Consider the following 18,120-nt stretch of genomic DNA (forward strand, 5'->3'; position numbering starts at 1 on the left):
ACCCTGAGCAGGGATGGAGAAGCTAAGGGATGACCCATGTAGAGGGACGGGTGGATGGGATTGCATTCTCTTGGTGATTCAGTGCATGTGATGGTCCTCACCCCTCGGGGACTTTGAGAGACAAGGTGACAGGAGCCCAGGGGCGCTGAGGACCAGTAGAGGGTCCTTGTGTTAACCTCCTGGTACCGCCACAACAAGAATATGACTACAACTTACTGAAGACAGTTTAGGACATAGACTGCTGGGCACAGCTGGGGCAGAGTCCCACCTGGTCTTCTTAGGCGTCCAGCAACAACTGCAATGGTTGGCCTTCCTCTGCCTGCAGATGCACCTGCTTGTGTCTTCCCATCCTTGGGCAGTGCTGTGTGTTTCTTGGCTTCTGGTTTCCATTTCTGAGAGAGCACTCAGTAGGGAATAGATTTGGATCCACTCAACTTCAGGGTAGGAGCCCTCGTGGCTCAGTGGGCTGTGCTGGGCCGCTAATCACACAGGCCCTCCAGCAGGAGAAGGGCCAGGCTGTCTTCTACTGTAGAGCTTTGGAGCCTGGGAAACCCACAAAGAGAGCTTCTGTTCTCTCTTACACACTCACTGTGAGTCGGACTGAACTTTACTCAGTACAAACTAATTCCTATAACCAAAGAGCCACACTTTCCACAGGTGGCCACACTTTTTTTTTTTTAATTTTAACAATTTATTGGGGCTCAAACAATTCTTTTCACAGTTCATATATATACATACATCAATTGTATAAAGCACATCTGTACAGTCTTTGCCCTAATCATTTTTTCTCTTTCCTTCTTTTACATTTTATTAGGGACTCATACAACTCTTACCACAATCCATACATATACATACATCAATTGTATAAAGCACATCCATACATTCCCTGCCCCAATCATTCTCAAGGCATTTGCTCTCCACTTAAGCCCCTTGCATCAGGTCCTCTTTTTTTTCCCCTCCTCCCTCCCCATTCCCCCCTCCCTCATATGCCCTTGGTAATTTATACATCGTTGTTTTGTCATATCTTGCCCTATCCGGAGTCTCCCTTCCCCCCTTCTCTGCTGTCCCTCTCCCAGGGAAGAGGTCACATGTGGATCCTTGTAATCAGTTCCCCCTTTCCAACCCACTCACCCTCCACTCTCCCAGCATCGTCCCTCACACCCTTGGTCCTGAAGGTATCATCCACCCTGAATTCCCTGTACCTCCAACCCTCATATGCACCAGTGTACAGCCTCTGTCCTATCCAGCCCTGCAAGGTAGAATTCGGATCATGGTAGTTGGGGGGAGGAAGCATCCAGGATCCGGGGGAAAGCTGTGTTCTTCATCGATACTACCTCACACCCTAATTAACCCATCTCCTCTCCTAAACCCCTCTATGAGGGGATCTCCATTGGTCGACACTTGGGCCTTGGGTCTCCACTCTGCACTTCCCCCTTCATTTAATATGATATATATAGGTGGCCACACTTTGAGGAACAGTGGGCTGAGAGAGATCTCCCACATAGCTCTTAGGGAAATAATCCAACCCATAACCAGTCCCCTTATGTCTTTCTTCTGAAACCACCAGCGTGTCTCCTCACATCCTGGGGCCACCATTCAGGTGGGGATGGAGAACCACGTGCAGCGCTACCCAGTGCACAGTGATGGTGAGCTCAGGTCAAGGACCATTTCAGAAGAGGAGGCCTGCAAGGCTGCTGGAGAGATTATTAAAAGAGCTTATTAAACTCTCTGGACTCCTTCTCATGCATTCACCAGGGAACCCCGTGGTCTCTTTCCTGCCTTCCCTACTCCTCTTTTTCTATGGCTGGTCAGTCCTCCTTGTCAGGGTCTCACAGCCACCTAGCATGACTGAGGTGTCCCCTGGTCTTCTGATGGCACCCTGATGAGCTTGTTTGAAGCCAGAGATCAGAGAGAAGGCTGGTCCTAGGTCTGCCTGTGAGGTAAGACAAACAGAGGGCTGGCAGAAGGCTTGAGGGCAACTGGGGCTGTGGAGGGGGTAGGTGCTGGGCACTAAACGTGCAGCAGGGCAGAGGTGGCATGACACTGAGGGTGAGGGTAGGGTGAAATTGGATGCAGGACAGGGACAGAACCAGGGAATACCTGTAAAATACAGTTGTGTAGCTCACTTCATTTTCAGAGAGTAAACACCACCACTCTGATGAGGAAGCAGAACACTGACAGCATCCCAGAAAGTCTTAACCCCGCCCCTAACCCCCTTGGCCTTTATTTTTTTCTTACCTCCCTCAATTTCCTCTTTCCCTCCCCGACAACTTTCAGCCTTCCTGTAGCTTTCAAAGTCTGCTTATTTTGGTGTGAAATAATTTTTATTTCTTTTATAATTAGTGGTCTCATGCGGTGCTTGTCTTTATGAGAGTAGCTGACTTTGCTGAGCACTGGTAATGTCGTGGTTACTTGTCAGGCTGCTGAGTGCAAGGTCAGCTCTTTGAAGCCACTAGCCCCCTGCATGTGATAAAGGCTTTCTACCCTTAAAAAGAGTTAGAGTCTCAGATACCCACGGAAGTCGTTCTACTCTGTCCTGCAGGGTGGCTAGGAGACGGAAATGACTTGCTGGCAGTGAGTTAGTGAGGGTCTTCCAGATTTGTCCATGCCACGAGGTGCTTGACAGTTTCACCGGTTTTGGAGATGCACACTATTGTATTGCATACATGCACCACAATTTAGCTATCCTTCCTCCAAGCTGGACATTTGGCTTGTTTCCATCTTTGTGCTATTATGTATAGCGTCGAGATAAGCACGGGTGTGCATATTTCTGTTTGTATTTTGTTTGTTGTTTCTTTGGGGCATATACCAAGTAGAGGGATTGCTGGGCTGCCCAGTATTTCTACTTTCACTTGCTTGATTCTCCTGTCTTTTAAATAACCTTTTTGTTTCTTTGTAAATGATGTCATCCCACAACTCCCCTGGTTAGTTTTCAATGCATCAACTCATTGAGATGTATTCTGGACTCTAGGTGGATATACTCAAAAGGTTGTTCTTTGGCTTATGGGCCTATTTTAATTTTCTTTACTTTCAATTTGAACTTACATTTAATTTTCTTTACTTTCAATTTGAACTTACATAGTCTCTTTCACAGCCAGCTTCTGTTCTTGTTCTGAGGATATTGAACTGCCACAATCTCTTTCCACACATGTCGTAATTTTATTCCCATGTCCAATCGGTGAGGTCACATGTATAGTCACTGTATACAACATTTATAATATATGAGTTATTGATCGTGCACAATTCTGTCATGTAATCTCCAGTGTCTTTTCACTATGGCCATATTTTCTAAATATCTTCCCTTCTTTATTTCCAACTTTCCTATTTCAATCAATAGTAATGTTGAATGCATCTTGATTTCATGCTTGATTACATTAACCATATATTGCATCAATTGGTAAGAAGTTTCAATATCTTCATCTTTGGCATTAGTGGTTGGTTTGTGAACTTGAATAATATTCATATTAGCTGGTATTCCTTATGTGACTAAGTGGTATTTTAGGATAGATTAAAAAATTTTATTATGACTTAAATGAGTGTTTTCATTTCAGATCACGGTTTTTATATTCAACAATTTAAACAAGTTATCAAACTTCCTAATGGCTTACCTTTAGGACAGATCTTGAAATTCTCTTTTGGATGATTGTGTCCATGTTTCTCCTCAATTTGTCATTCTCCATATAATAGAACTATAATATTCCTAAATAAAATGATAAAAGTCTCTGAAATAGACCAGGGACATATATAAGCCATAGATATATGGATTTTGAGCTCACACTCAATTGTGGCTCTACTCTAAGAAAAATTAGTTCTTATGACATGGTACAACTCTAAATTTGTCCTCATGAAAGGACCACTGAAGATATGGGTGCTATTGTAAAGTATGGTGAAGAAACCAGATGGTGCCTGGCTATCAGAAATAATAGCATCTGGGGTCTGACATCTCAGTGGTGTCAGCTAAGCCCACATGAAAGAAGCATGCCAGCCTGTGTGATCCAAGTATTTAAAATGAATTATGTAGCTATAGCTGAAGGCAAAAGGTGCATAGCAAATGTGGTGAAGAAAGCTGATGGTGCTCAGCTATCAAAAGATATAGTGTCTGGGGTCTTAAAGGTCTGAAGGTCAACAAGTGGCCATCTAGCAGAGAAACAACAAAGTCACTTGGAGGAAGCACATCAGCCTGTGAGATCATGAGGTGTTGATAGGATCAGGTGTCAGGCATCAAAGACCCAGAACAAAAAATCATATCAATGTGAATGAGGAGGAGTGCAGAGTGGAGACCCAAAACCCATCTTTAGACAATTGCACATCCCTTTACAAAAGGGTCACAGAGACTAGCCAGTTAGGGTTCAGTATAGCACTGATGAAACATACAACTTTCCTCTAGTTCTTTAATGCTTACCCACCTCCCCTCCCCGCCCCCCAATATCATGATCCCAATTCTACCTTACAAATCTGGCTAGACCAGAGCATGTACATGGGTACAGATAAGAGCTGGAAATGGAATTCAGGACAGATAAACCCCTCGGGACCAATAATGAGATAGTGAGGCCAGGAGGGCAAGGGGAAGGTGAGGGGAGAAAGGGGGACCTATCACAATGATCTATATAGCCACCTCCATGGGGGATGAAACACAGATAAGTGGGTGAAGGGAGACTGGTCAGTGTAAGACATGAAAAAATATAACAGGACTTCCGGCAAGATGGTGACTGAGTAACACACATCAGAGGGAATCTGCAGAAATCAGCACAGGAGAGTCACTTAGAGGGAAATTACACACTATCAGGGACACGGTGGTGGTGGGGGAGCATCATAAAGAAAAGAAAGATTAGTCACAGATACACTAGATTTTGAGGAGCTGTGGGTTTTTGACTTACTACTGTGGAGGCCAGCTAAGGTTTAACCTTAGCCCTGCCACAGTATTGGCCAGATCCCAGCTCCTTTAGCCTAAGAGCTTTATCTCAACACAGCCACAGCTTGCTACTGCCTTGGGGCATGGTTTCAGACTCCTCTAGCCCCAAGGCCAGGCAATCTGGGCTCAGCTATATTGTTACTTTTATTTCTCATATCTCTCCCCACAGTCTCAGCGGGTTCAGCCCCCCACCCCCCATTTTCCTCTCGTATGCCACTTCAGTCCTCCAGGCCACTCCCCTTTGGTTAGGGCAATTACACCTGCCCTCCACCCACCTTGGAGAGCTTTGTCCTCTTTAGAGTAACACGCACTTGGAGAAATCCTGCCCACCTTCCACCTCAGGGGAACTAATGCCTAGGGGAAGTCCCAACCCCACATACTTTGGGGAACCTCTGCCCACCTTCCATGGTGCTCCATTTGGCTGGGGGAGCTCCTGCCCATCCTCCACAGTCACACGTGGTTGGGGAACTTCCTCCTGACTGCTTTCATGTCTCACACAGCCTAAGGCAGCTCCAACAATACTCTCCAGCGATCCATGCTGCTGCGGGAACCTCTGCACCACATATGCAGTGATCTAGCAGACTAAGGAAATTCCACCCACTATCCGCAGTGCTCTACACAAAATCAGGCACAGCCACCTGCCCTTACACAGCACTCTAATTACAGCAGCCACCCTGGAACACCCTCTGATGCATCCAAGCCACCATGGGCCACACAACCACATCTTCTTGTGATATCATCCAGTGCAGCACCATCCTCATGGGTCCATAACCACACATCCAGTGCCCCCTGAGAGGACAATCCAACTTGTCCTACAAATAACAGTATACTGGTTGGCTAGGGAAAGAGGGAAACCACAGGGAGATAAAGTGGTAGGCCAACCCCAAAATGCAATTAGCAGAAGGTAGTTTGAAGAAGCATTCTTATGAGTCTCCTAAAGAGAGAGCTCAGTGCTCTATGTCTCTCTGTATAATGGTGCCATAATCCTCTAAAACAACTATTCAGGAGGCTGAAAGAACACCAGCTAGATTGTATCACAAGAAGAAGTTACCAAGGCATGTAATAGTTAAACTATCCATCTTTGAGGAAAAGGAAAAAAAAATCACGAGAGCTGCTAGGGAAAAAGCAAGCAGTCACCTATAAAGGTACCCAAATAAGAATATGCTCACACCTATCAGCAGACACTGTGAAGAAGAGGAGAGAGTGGAGTAACATATTCCAAAAACTGAAAGAAAATAACACAAACTTAAGAATACGCTATTCAGCCAAATTATCAAGACAGAGGAAGAAGTAAGAGTCTTCCCAGGCAAAGAAAAACTCAAAGAATACGTTAAAAGAAACCCAACCCTACAAAGGATCCCTGCCACCTCAGTATTGGCAGAAGAACATCACTCACCGAGCACAAATAAGAGACCACCACTTAGAACAATCCTACCCAAAGGGCAACAAAGAGAAAACAATCCTCAAGATAGCATTAGTTCAAGAGTGGAAAGAAGGCAAGAATGAAACACACATGCACACATACATGTGCACACACAAAACACTGAAAAGAAAGGGAGGTAGGAAATCACCCAACACAAAAGGTACAAGATGATATTAAAGAGTCCACAGATGGATGTAGTAACCCTGAATATCAATGGACTGAACTCAGTCATTAAAAGGCAGAGGCTAGCAGACTGGCTTAGGAAACACAAGCCATCAATCTGCTGCCTACAGGAGACACATCTCAAGATTACAAACAAAAATAGACTGAGAATCAAAGGCTGGAGAAAAATATACCAAGCAAATGGCAATTCAAAAAAAGAGCAGGATTTGCAATCCTAATCTCGCACAAAATTGATCTCAAGGTACAAAGCATAACAAAAGATAAGGAGGGGCACTATATAATGCTCGAGGGAAAAGTAGACCAAGAACTAGTGAGCATAATAAATATATACGCACCCAAATGAGAGACCTGTGAAATTCATCAAACACTCCAAAGGATGAAAAAAGAAATTACAGGCTCAACAATTGTAGTAGGTGACTTTAATACACCACTCTCTGAGAAAGATAGATCACAGGGAAAGAAGCTTAATAAAGAGGCTACAGATCTAAACATTGATTAGATGACTTGACCTGATAGGTATTTTCAGAAATCTCTATCCAAATGCAAAAAAATGTCAATTCTTTTCGAGTCCACATAGCACATACTCGAAAATAGACCACATGCTGGGACACAAGTCGAATCTGTGTAAATTCAAGCACATACAGACTTAGCTCTCTGACCACTATGTATTAGGCTGGAAATCAGCAAAAGGACAATTAAGAAAACAAGGACAAACAATTGGAGGATGGATAACTCTCTATTGCAAAAGGAATGGGTACTGGCTCATATCAGAAATGAAATTAGGATGTTTCTAGAAACCAATGAGAATGAAAATGCAACATACCTAAATCTTTGGGACACAGCAAAGGCAGTTATTAGAGGAAGTTTGATAGCAATACACACACCCATGAGAAAGGAAGAGACTTAAGATTTATATGCTGACACAAAACTTACAGCAATTAGAGCAGCATCAACAGGACAATCCTACTAATAGCAAAAGAAACAAAATAAACCAGGGCTGAGATTCATGAGAGAGAAAACAAGAAAACTATGGAAAAAATTAATGCTGCTATAAGTTGGTTCTTTGGAAGGATTAACTGATTCGAGAGACCGCTGGCAAACCTAACCAAAGAAAGGAAGGAACAAATTTCAACAGTAAGGATGAGGGATGAATAAGGAGACATTACAACAGACACTAACGAAATCAAAAGGATAATTACACTAATGGGGTCTTTATTCCAACGAATTCAACATCTTGGAAGACATGGACAAATACTTGGAAAAACAATCCCTTCCTAGACTATCCCAAATGAGTGTCAAGAATTTCAACAGACCCATAGCAGTAGAAGAAATAGACAAGGTTATCAAGGGATTACCAACAAATAAATCCCCTGGGCCAGAAGGCTTTAAAGGAGAATTCTACCAAGCATTCAGTATAGAACTAACACCAACCCTACACAAACTCTTCCAGAACATAGAAAAAGATGGCAACCCTCCAAACTCTTTTTATGAAGTTGGTATAACTCTGATACCCAAACCGGGCAAGGATCCCACAAGACTCTTGAACTATAGACCAATATCTCGAGTGAACATGAAAGTAGAAATCTTTAACAAAATATTGGCCAATAGAATATAAAATTATATAAAACAAATAATTCATCATGACCAAGTGCAATTCATATTAGGGATGCAGCGATAGTTCAACATAAGAAAGGCCATTAGTATTATTCGCCACATTGACAAGAAAAATGATAAGAACCACATAATATCGATAGATAAGGAAAAAGCATGCAACAACATCCAACACCAATTCCTCTTTAAGACACTCAAGAAGCTAGGAATGGAAGGAAAATTCCTCAATAGAATACAAGCTACATATTAAAAACCAACAGCCAATGTTATAGTCAATGGAGAAAAGATGAAAATCCCACTGAAAAAGGACCAGACATGGAAGCCCCTTGTTCCCACTCTTATTAAGCATAGCTAACAACATACAGCAAAGAAAAAACATCAAAGGTATTTGCCTGGGGGAAGAAAGAGGTGAAATATCATTATTCACAGATGACATGATTTTATATATGAAGAATTCCAAAAGCTCCACAAGGGGAGTACTTGAAGCAATTGAGGATAGAGGGGCACCATCCACTCTCTTCACCCCATTTGCTTATGTATATCCATTTTGTCTTCAGTGATCCTGTCAAGAAGGTGAGTATCAAAGAATACCAGGATATCAGAACAAAGTGTTTTTGTGTTAAGGGAGGCCCAAAGTTTGGGCCCATTTAAAATTTGTTCAAGTTTGTATTATTTGCTGCTTTCTTGTTGATTGAAACTTTCCCTGGTTTTGTTGTGTGTGTGGTGTTTTAATATTTTTCTTTATATAAGTTCCAGGATAGATAATTCTATAGAGGTTGGACAAATACTTTTTTGGGGTTATGTCAGGGAAACTTAAGGGGAAATGGGGAACTAATAATAATGAGAACAAGAAAATGCTCTAAAACCAATGGTGGTGATGATCACACAATGCTTTTGTTTAAACCATGACAATCGGAGGGTGAAGGAGGAAGGGGAAAAGTGAGGAGCTGTTACCAAGGGATCAAGTAGAAAGAAAATCTTTTGGAAATGATGATGGTAACAAATGTACAAATATGCTTGACATAATTGATGTATGGATTGTTATAAGAGCTGTAAGAGCACCCAATAAAATGATTTATTAAAATTTTTAAAAGAGTTACAGTCAAGGACACCCCACTCCCCAAATTGTATGATATGTGTATTATAGGTCTATAAAAATGTTAAATAAAAAGACTGAGTTGGGACAAAACAAACACAAAGACTATATAGCAAATATAGTTCTCTCAGTCTATGGTTTGCACTGGCTCTCTTTTCTTGTTTCCCTATTTTCCATATTATCCAGGGAGGCCCTGGGTGACAGTGGCAAGGAAGATCCTTTCCCATGTGAATCTCCAATATCCACTTTGGTTGTGAGCAGGGCTGGCCATGAGTAGCATTTTTCTTTCTTTTAAACATTTTTATTGGCATATGATTTACATAGGATACACTTCAACAGTTCAATTTGTTCAATCATATCAAGGAGAATTGTACAATCATTACCATATCAATTTTAGAACATTCCTCAACCCCCATGGTTAAATCACCTCTAAAACGAATTATGAAATCACAGTCAGTTCTAGTACTCCCTCCACCCACTCATCTTCATTTCCCATTCCTGAAATCCTCTTTCCCTTCCTATCACCCACTTTACACCCTGAATCCCCTATCAACTTTATGTATTAGTTATTATCACTATGCATCCATTCATCCTGTGGGCCACAAACTGGAAAACTCAACAGAAAAAATAAAATCGCAGTTCAGAATAAAGTGCTTAATACATAAAGACTATAATACAAATAATGAGTAAGAAAGAAAAGACCCTCATCAACATTCCAAAAGCCAGGGAAGAAATTTCTGTCATGGTACAAGTAAGAGACACTTGCACCCAGAATCAACTCCAGAATCAACTCAGGTTGGGTCTGTAGGGAGGTCATCTGGCCAAACATTGAGTTTGATTCAGCATGTTCAAGATTACAGTGGTTTCTGCCTGGTAGCCAGACTGTTGCCTGTGCTAGAGTGGGTCTGTCAGCTGCTCAGCCTAACTGGATACTCTGCAGATGGATTTTAGGCTCACACTGTCCTCCATAGCCTTCTATAAACTGGGTGTTCATAATTTAGTTCTGATCCTTTGTCCTCCATATGGACTTAGGTGTCAGGGTGCCTGCCTTAACACATCAGTATGGGTCCAGTAGGTGCAATTGTACAGCAATAATAAGCAAAGATTATAATGAGGTAATAAAGAGCATGAGAGATAGAAGAGAGAAATAATTGAGTCAGACACATTCCATGATAGTAATGCTCACGTCAGCCTCTCTTGGTGGTCCATGTGGAGAGAGAGGGAAGGGAAGTAGGACAAGGGAAAGGGAACAGGGGAGTGAGGAAGGAAGGGGACAGGGGGAACTGACCAGAGGCCAAGAGGAGGGAAGCCTGAGAGAGAGCTCTTTATTGCTAACCCAGGCTTATATACCTTGTGCGGAAGTGCATGACCACTAATTTCAGGTAAAGACATACGTCACAGGAAGAGGTTGCACTATAGGTTATACAGCAATGAGGGGGGGGGGGGCAATCTAGGAATATACACGCAATAGGAAGCGGAGGGATTGGGGATATCCATGTGAAAATATGGGTGTACCCTAGATTCAGGATGGCAGCCTAACTTTGAATGTCACTGAGCCGGTGTGACCTATTCTCTGAATCTCCAGAGAAACCATTATCAATAGGGTGTAAACCCCACCTACAGGACCAAGCTGATGGTCCTGAGCCTTTGGGGAGAAGTAGCCTATTGTCCTTAACAGCAGGGAGCAGGGCCTACCTGTTGTCTGGCAACTGACTGCCTTCGGGGAGGTAACTTGACAATCATTTATCATTAGTTGCAAGCAGTGTCTTAAGTCTAACATATATTTGGGGGAGACAACTTGGGAGAAATCTTTCTGTTTCCCATACTTAGGTGACTCCTCACTTAGATGACTTCTTGTTTGAATACAAGCCTTTAAGACAATAGTATGATTGATAGCCAGACACCATCTACTTTGTTCACCACACTTTGCTGTAGCATCCTTATCTTTCATGAAGTGATCCTTTCATGAAGGTGAGTATTGAGCAGGAGCATGTTATCAGAACTAAGTGTTCTTGACTTGGGGTTAGAGTTAAGCAGGGCCCAGACTTCATATGCTTGTCCATGGAGTTCACACATCTCAGGTTTTTACTTTGGCGGTCATAATATGGCAAATTCACAAGCCCACATTATCAACTGCATCAATAGCAGCCATAAGCCCATCAGCAACCAAAGAGAACACACACACCCAAAAAGAAAATAAAAAAAGGACAAAAACAAAATCATGAAACACCAAGCTACAAACAGGAAAGCTAAACTCATATAAGCAAAAAAAAAAAAAATACAGCATTGTCAATCACCCCTCTGGGGTATATGTCTATTGCTTTGTTGTGATCATCAATTTTCCCAATGACCCAGCACTCCAAACACAGTCTGTAGGAGGAGTCTCTGTGAGTGCAGTTTCACCTTGACCAGCAACCTGTGAGTTTTTGTCCCACACAGTTCCATCTCTCATTCGACCGGGCTCTGTTGACCCAAAGTATGCCAGTGGGGGCCTTCTTGGGACAACTGATCCAAGTGTAGGGTCCCTGTTCAATGGATCCCAACCTGTCAAGTCACTGCAGGCTAGGCACTGAGGTGCTACATTTATGGTGATCCTTCCACTGGACACCCACCAAGCCGAGGGTTCCCCCCAAGGTCCAATGATGCCACTTCCACAATCCTGGGGTGGCCACTCTCTGCTTCCTCTCCCATCCAAGTACCCCAGCCCTTAGTCCAAGGCTGCAGGCGGCTTTGAGGTAGGGTTCAGGTCATTCAGTGGAGCCTCTATGTTAATGAAGTCCTTCTGGTGTAGCTCCAGCATCCTGCTGTGCTGCCTGCAAGGTCAGCTTCTGTGATCATCCTGGTGCTTACTCTATGGTGTGGTTCACCAAAGGTTGGGCAGAAACGAGGTCATAGTGTCTACCCAGGTACCGAAAATCAAGCCCGTTGTCCCCCTAGGTTCCCTACATTTATTGTTTAGCTTCCCTTCCCGCTGCGTAGTTAGTTCTCCTCAATCACCCACATACTCACCAACAGAACTACTAGCACCTACTCCACAGTGTAGGTGGTCCCCTCTCAGTCTTGGCTTGCTTCAGGAAAGCTTCTTCCATTCCTGTTAGGGACCCATTGATTTGTCCCATTGATTTGGCTCTTGTGAAGTGCACAAAAAGAGGTGATGTCTGGTTCATGGCCGGTAGGTAACCTTCTCTCCTTTTGTTCAGGAGTTGGTTCCTGAGATTTGTTAAGTTGGCGTTTCTTATACTAGTGCACTCATGCAATACTTGTTCCTTTGTGATTGACTTACTTCACTCAGCATAATGGTTTCTAGGTCCTTTCTGTCATGCAATGTTTCATTGCTTTATTTAGGGATGCATAGTATTCCATTGTGCATGCACCCTATTTCTGTATCCATTCTCCTATTGTTGGGCATCTTGGAGGCTTCCAGTTTCTCACTATTGTGAACTGGCATGGCTGTGAACCAGGGAGAGCACACCCCCACTTGTGTAGTGTCTCTAATTTCTTTAGGGTATATGCTTAATAGTGGTATTGCTGGATCATATGGACTTTCAGTTTCCAGTTGATTTAAGTATTGCCATATAGTTTTCCACAGTGGCTGGATGTATTTACAAGTCTACCAGCAGTGTATACAAGTTCCAATCTCTCCACATCCTCTCCAGCATTTGTTGTTTATTTTATTTTAATTTGGGATAGCTTTGTAGATGTAAAGTGGTATCTCAATATGGTTTTAATTTGCATCCCTCTGGTGGCTAATGATCATGAACATTCCTTCCCCTGCCATAAATTTGTTAGCCATTTGTACTTAATTTTTGGTGAACTGTCTATATGTCTTTCCCCATTTCTTAATTGTGTTTCTTGTTATTTTCTTATTGAGTTGTTGTAGAGTTCTGTAAATTTTTGTAATTAGTCCTTCTTCCGATATATTATTGGTAAAACTTCCCCCCCCCAATGTGTGGGCTCTCTTTTCACCCTCTTGATGAAGTCTTTTGATGTGCATAAGTAAAGGTAATTTCAGCATATCCTAATCTTCTGTCTTGTCCTCTACTGAATGTGCCTCCTCCCTTGTACTTGATAGTATACAATGCACTATGTAAGCCCTGCAATAGGGTACTTAAGTTTTCCCCAGCATTCTCATTGATGATCCTGAGAGCTTTGGGGGGTGGGGGAGCTTTATATTTAGGTCTTTAATTCATTTTGTGTTCATTTTTGTGTATATGGAATATTTCTTGTTTATAGGGAAATGTGTTTCTTGTGTATAGGGAATGTTTCTTGTGTATATGGAAATCCAGTTTGTCCAACAATTGAAGAGGCTGTCTTTCTCCCATTGGATATTTCTAGGTCCTTTGTCAAAGATTAGATGTCCATAGGCTGACGCATTTATGTTTGGGTTTTCTGTTCTGATGCATTGGTCCATGTATCTCTAGTACCAGTAACAGGCTGTTTTGACGATGTTAGTTAATGTAGTAGACTTTTAGGTTGGGCAGATCTGGGACTCCTGCTTGGTTCTTCTTTTTAAGAAGCTCTTTGCTTATCCTTCTTCTTTTGTCTGCCATATAAAATTGGTAATTAGTTTTTTCCATTTCTTTAAGTAATTTATTTGATGTTTGAATTGGAATTGCATTGTATCTATAGATTATTTTAGATTGTATTTTTATCTTCATGATATGAAGTCTGCTTATCCATGAGCATGAGATCTTCCATTTATATAGGTTCTTTTTAGTTTCTTGTAGTAATCTTCTGTAATTTTCTTCTGTAGAGTTCATTCGTTTCCTTTTTTTTCCATTAGTTTCTTTAGTTAAGTTTGTTCCTAATTATTTCATCTTTTGTGTGTTTACTGTAAATGGTATTGCTTTCTTAATGCCCTTTTCATAGTTCTCTTTGCTGGCATACAGGAACCTGATTTGTTTCTGGCTATTAACTTTTTATCCTGCTACCTTGTCAAATTCCTTGATCATTTTCAGCCGACATTTTATGGAGAGCTTTGGATTTTCTATATATATGATCATATCATCTGTGAGTGGGGAGAGTTTCACTTCTTTACCTACTTGTACCCCCCTGATTTCTTTTTGTTGTCTGATGGCTTGTCTCGTTCCTGATTTCAGTGGGAATTTTTCTAGTCTTTCTCCTTTGGGTATGATGTTGGTTGTTGGTTTCTCATATTTTATTATATTGAGGAATTTACCTTCTATTCCTATTTGTTGAGTGTTTTGAAAAGAAATGGGCCTTGAATATTTTCAAATGCCCTTTCTGCATCTATTGATATGATCATATGGTTTTTATTTCTTACTTTGTTTATGTGGAGGGTTACATTGATTGTTTTTCAAATATTGAACCATTCCTGCATACCTGGAATGAATTCTACTAGGGTGTAGTGAATTATTTGTTTGATATGCTGCTGTGTTCTATTGGCCAGGATTTTGTTGAGGATTTCAGCGTCTATGTTCATGAGGGTTATTGGTCAATAATGCTTAGTCTTTGTGGGGCCTTTGCCTGGTTTGGGGATCAGTGTTACACTGGCTTTGTATCATGAGTTTGGAAATTTGTTGTCTTGTTCTACATTCTGGAAGGGTTTCTGTAGTATTGCTGTCAGATCATCTTTGAATATTTGGTAGAATTCCCCTGTGAAACCATCTGGTCCTGGACTCTTTTTGGCTGGTAGTTTCTTAATGACCTGTATCTGTCCATTTCTTCTAGATTGCTGAATTAGTTTGAGTATATTTTTTCATAGTAGTGTGTTATTATTTTTATTTCACTTGGTTCTGTGGTAACTTCACTTTATAGTTTGTGTATTTGCATCTTTTCTTTTTTTCTTCCATTGTTATGTTTGCCAGTGGTCTGTTTTGTTAATCTTTTCAAAGAACCAGCTTCTTGTCTTGTTGATTTTTCCACTGTTTTCTTGTTTTGTTATCCAAATAGCTTATTTCTCTTTGATTCTTATGATCTCTTTCCTTACTTTATTGAAGGGATTGTGTTGTTCTTGTTCCAGTTCTTGAAGGTTTTGCGTTAGTGTTTCTATTTTAGCACTTTCCTCTTTTTGTATGTGTGTTGAAAGCTGTAAGTTGACCTCTGATTACTACTTTCACTGTGTACCCAAAATTTGATATGCTGTGTTATCATTCTCATTCGTTTTAAGGAATTTTAAAATGTTCTCATTAGCTTTATACGCAGTTGTTTTTGAGTATTATGTTTTGAGTATTATGTATCTGTCTTTGTGTTTCTGCTAATTTTATTGTTGATTTCTAATTTTATGGCTTTGTGATCTGCAAAGACTGCTTGTAAGTTCTCAATATTTTTGAATTTGTTGATGCATGGTTTGTGGCCTAGTATGTGGTATACTTATGAGAATGTTCCATGTGTGTTGGAGAAGAACGTATATTGTTCTGTTTGGCGAAGCATTTTGTCTGTGTTTATGAGGTCATTTTTATTGATTGTGTTTGTTGAGTTTTTTCTTGACATTCTTTCTTTCCTTGAGAGTGGTGTATTAAAGTCTCCTGGTATCATTGCCTATACTATATATCCCTTTTCATTTTTTAGTGACACTGCATGTCATGAGTTTATTATAAAAGAGAGACATGGAGATTATTTGCATGATGAGATGTTTCAGAACTTCAGTGGAATGGGCAGCTTCACATGATGCCATTTCAATAGTGGTTCCTCTAGTCCACATCCTTCCTGAGAAAATCGCTATCTCAAAATAAGGGATAATCCGTATCATCCAGGACCACTTTGGTGCTGCCATATTCATGGAGAAGAACTTTATCTCCAACTCTCCCATTAACTGGTTCAATATCCTCACTCTTTTCTTTTGATCCGGACCCAACAGCTATGACTGTTGCTTGCAGGACTCTTCCTTGAGATTTTTCTGGAAGCATAATGCCTCCTTTGGTCACAGTTTCAGCGGCACTCCTTTCCACCAATACTCGGTCAAAGAGGGGAAAAAGGTTTTGAAATTCCTGTCCTGCCATGACGCTTGGGTGGCCACAGCAAGTACTCCTCTCATGTAATGCTGCTGCAAGGAGAGCCCTTTTTCATTTCTGTAAGGATCTGATTGGCATATTTTGAGGGTCCATCACTGGGTGCATGTGTGTTTAGTATCGCTATGGGCTCCCTTTATCATTATGTAGTGATCATTCCTATCCCTTATTATGTCGCTTGCTTTGAAGTTTATCTTCTTGGAGATTAATATTGTTACCCCTGCTTTCTTTTGGTTGCTGTTGGCATGCTATGCTTTTGTCCAGTCTCTGATTTTTAATCTGTTCATGTCTTTGTTTGTGAGGTGTGTTTCATGTAGACAGTATATTGATGGTTTTGTTCTCTTTCCATTCTGCTACTCTGTCTCTTTACTTGTGCATTCAGCCCATTAACATCCAGTGAAATTATTGATATGTATATGTTGTAACTACCATTTTGCTTTATATATGCGTGTATTGTGTGTTTGTATGTGTGTTGCATTTAGCGTCTTGGTTCTTCTTGTGCTATCTCCTTGCTTTGGGTGTTGGTCTGTGTGTATTGGTTTTTGTGAGGGGTTGTCTTCTATGTTGGTTTCAGGCTTGTGTGCTGTTGTTGGATTTTTGGCCACAGTACTTCATTGAGTACTGCTTTGTAGTGCTGGTCTTGTTTTTGTGAATTCTTTTCGTTTCTCCTTGTCTTGGAATACTTTTATTTCTCCATCATCTTTGATTGATTACTTTGTTAGATATAGGATTGTAGGTTGACAATTCTTTTCATCCAGTTCTCTGTATACATCACTCCATTGTCTTCTTGCTTGCATGATTTCTGTCAGGAAATCTGAGGTTATTCTAATTGCTGACCATTTGTATGTAATTGATCTCCCCCCACCCCTCTGGCTGCTTTTAGAATCTTTCATTGTCGTTATGTTTGACATCTATACTACACTATGCTGGGGTTTTTCCTTTTGGAATCTTTCCTGGTTGGGTTTATTTGGGCTTCCTGAATAAATGTCATTTCCTTGTTTAGACATTGGGTTTTTTGCAGGAGCTCTTGGGCTATTCTCTGTGTGGATTCTGTAGTGTTATTCAATTCTGCTGTTGTAGTGTTTTATTTGGTGTTTCTGTTTTGAGTTTTTCTTCTACAGCATGGAGTGAGGTTATGAGCTTTTTTGTTGCTTCACTTTTTCTCTCAGCTCTTCCTTCAGCTATCGCATGAGTGCCATCATCTTTAGTTTAAATTCTTTTTCTTGTTCCTGTTTCTCTTGTTTTTGTGTGTACCAATATTGCCTGTTGTTTCCTTGGCACCTTGGTGTCACTATTAGGGCTGTTAGGTAGGTGGTGTTCTGTGGGAGTGGTTAACTCTGTTAGGTGGTGCAGTAGAGGGGTGATGGACAGTTTGTGTTAAGTATCTGTGTGTGGTATTGGGTAGGTATTAGTGGAGTGTTCAGAGAGTGGGGAAGGAAATGTTTTGTGCGGGGTTGGAGTGAAATGAACAATATGTGAGATAAAAAGTGGGAGAGATTGGGTCATGTTATTTTGTAGGTTAAAGGAAGGGATCCTAAGTCCAAAAAGGGCCTGCTTATAGTGCTGAAGAATGAGTACTAATATTTTGTTAGACAAAAGGAATTTTAAAAAATGTAGAGTTACTGTCAGCTTTTGATTTTATGAGGGGAGGACAACACAGGTTAGAATATAAGAAGGGTGAGATGAAAGGATAGGCCGATAGCATTTTAATGTAAAACTTCAGGTCTTTAGATTAAAGAAAGGAAAGTTAAAGGAGAGGGCAAAAGACTAAAGTTTTAAGAATATGAGTGGGAAAAAAATACTAATGCAAGATGCAGGATAGTTGTTAATGTGTTTGTTTTGGCCCTAAGCTATCTCCAGGAGCTTAGTCTCTATTGTGGCTGCTAGCTTCTGGTTAGAGGGTATATTGAGGGACCAGAAAGTA

General features: G+C 41.2%; 1 protein-coding gene across 1 annotated transcript in view; it reads left to right on the forward strand.

The window, feature by feature from the left end:
* The first annotated feature begins 1,606 nt into the window (after positions 1-1,606).
* SCART1 (scavenger receptor family member expressed on T cells 1) overlaps positions 1,607-18,120 on the forward strand; it is a 35,650-nt gene continuing 19,136 nt past the window's right edge. Inside the window, 1 exon segment of the mRNA XM_075533495.1 lies at positions 1,607-1,646. Within this exon segment, the coding sequence (XP_075389610.1) occupies positions 1,607-1,646 (40 nt within the window).

The sequence above is a fragment of the Tenrec ecaudatus genome, chromosome 16 (assembly GCF_050624435.1).
Source record: "Tenrec ecaudatus isolate mTenEca1 chromosome 16, mTenEca1.hap1, whole genome shotgun sequence".
Lineage (NCBI taxonomy): Eukaryota > Metazoa > Chordata > Mammalia > Afrosoricida > Tenrecidae > Tenrec > Tenrec ecaudatus.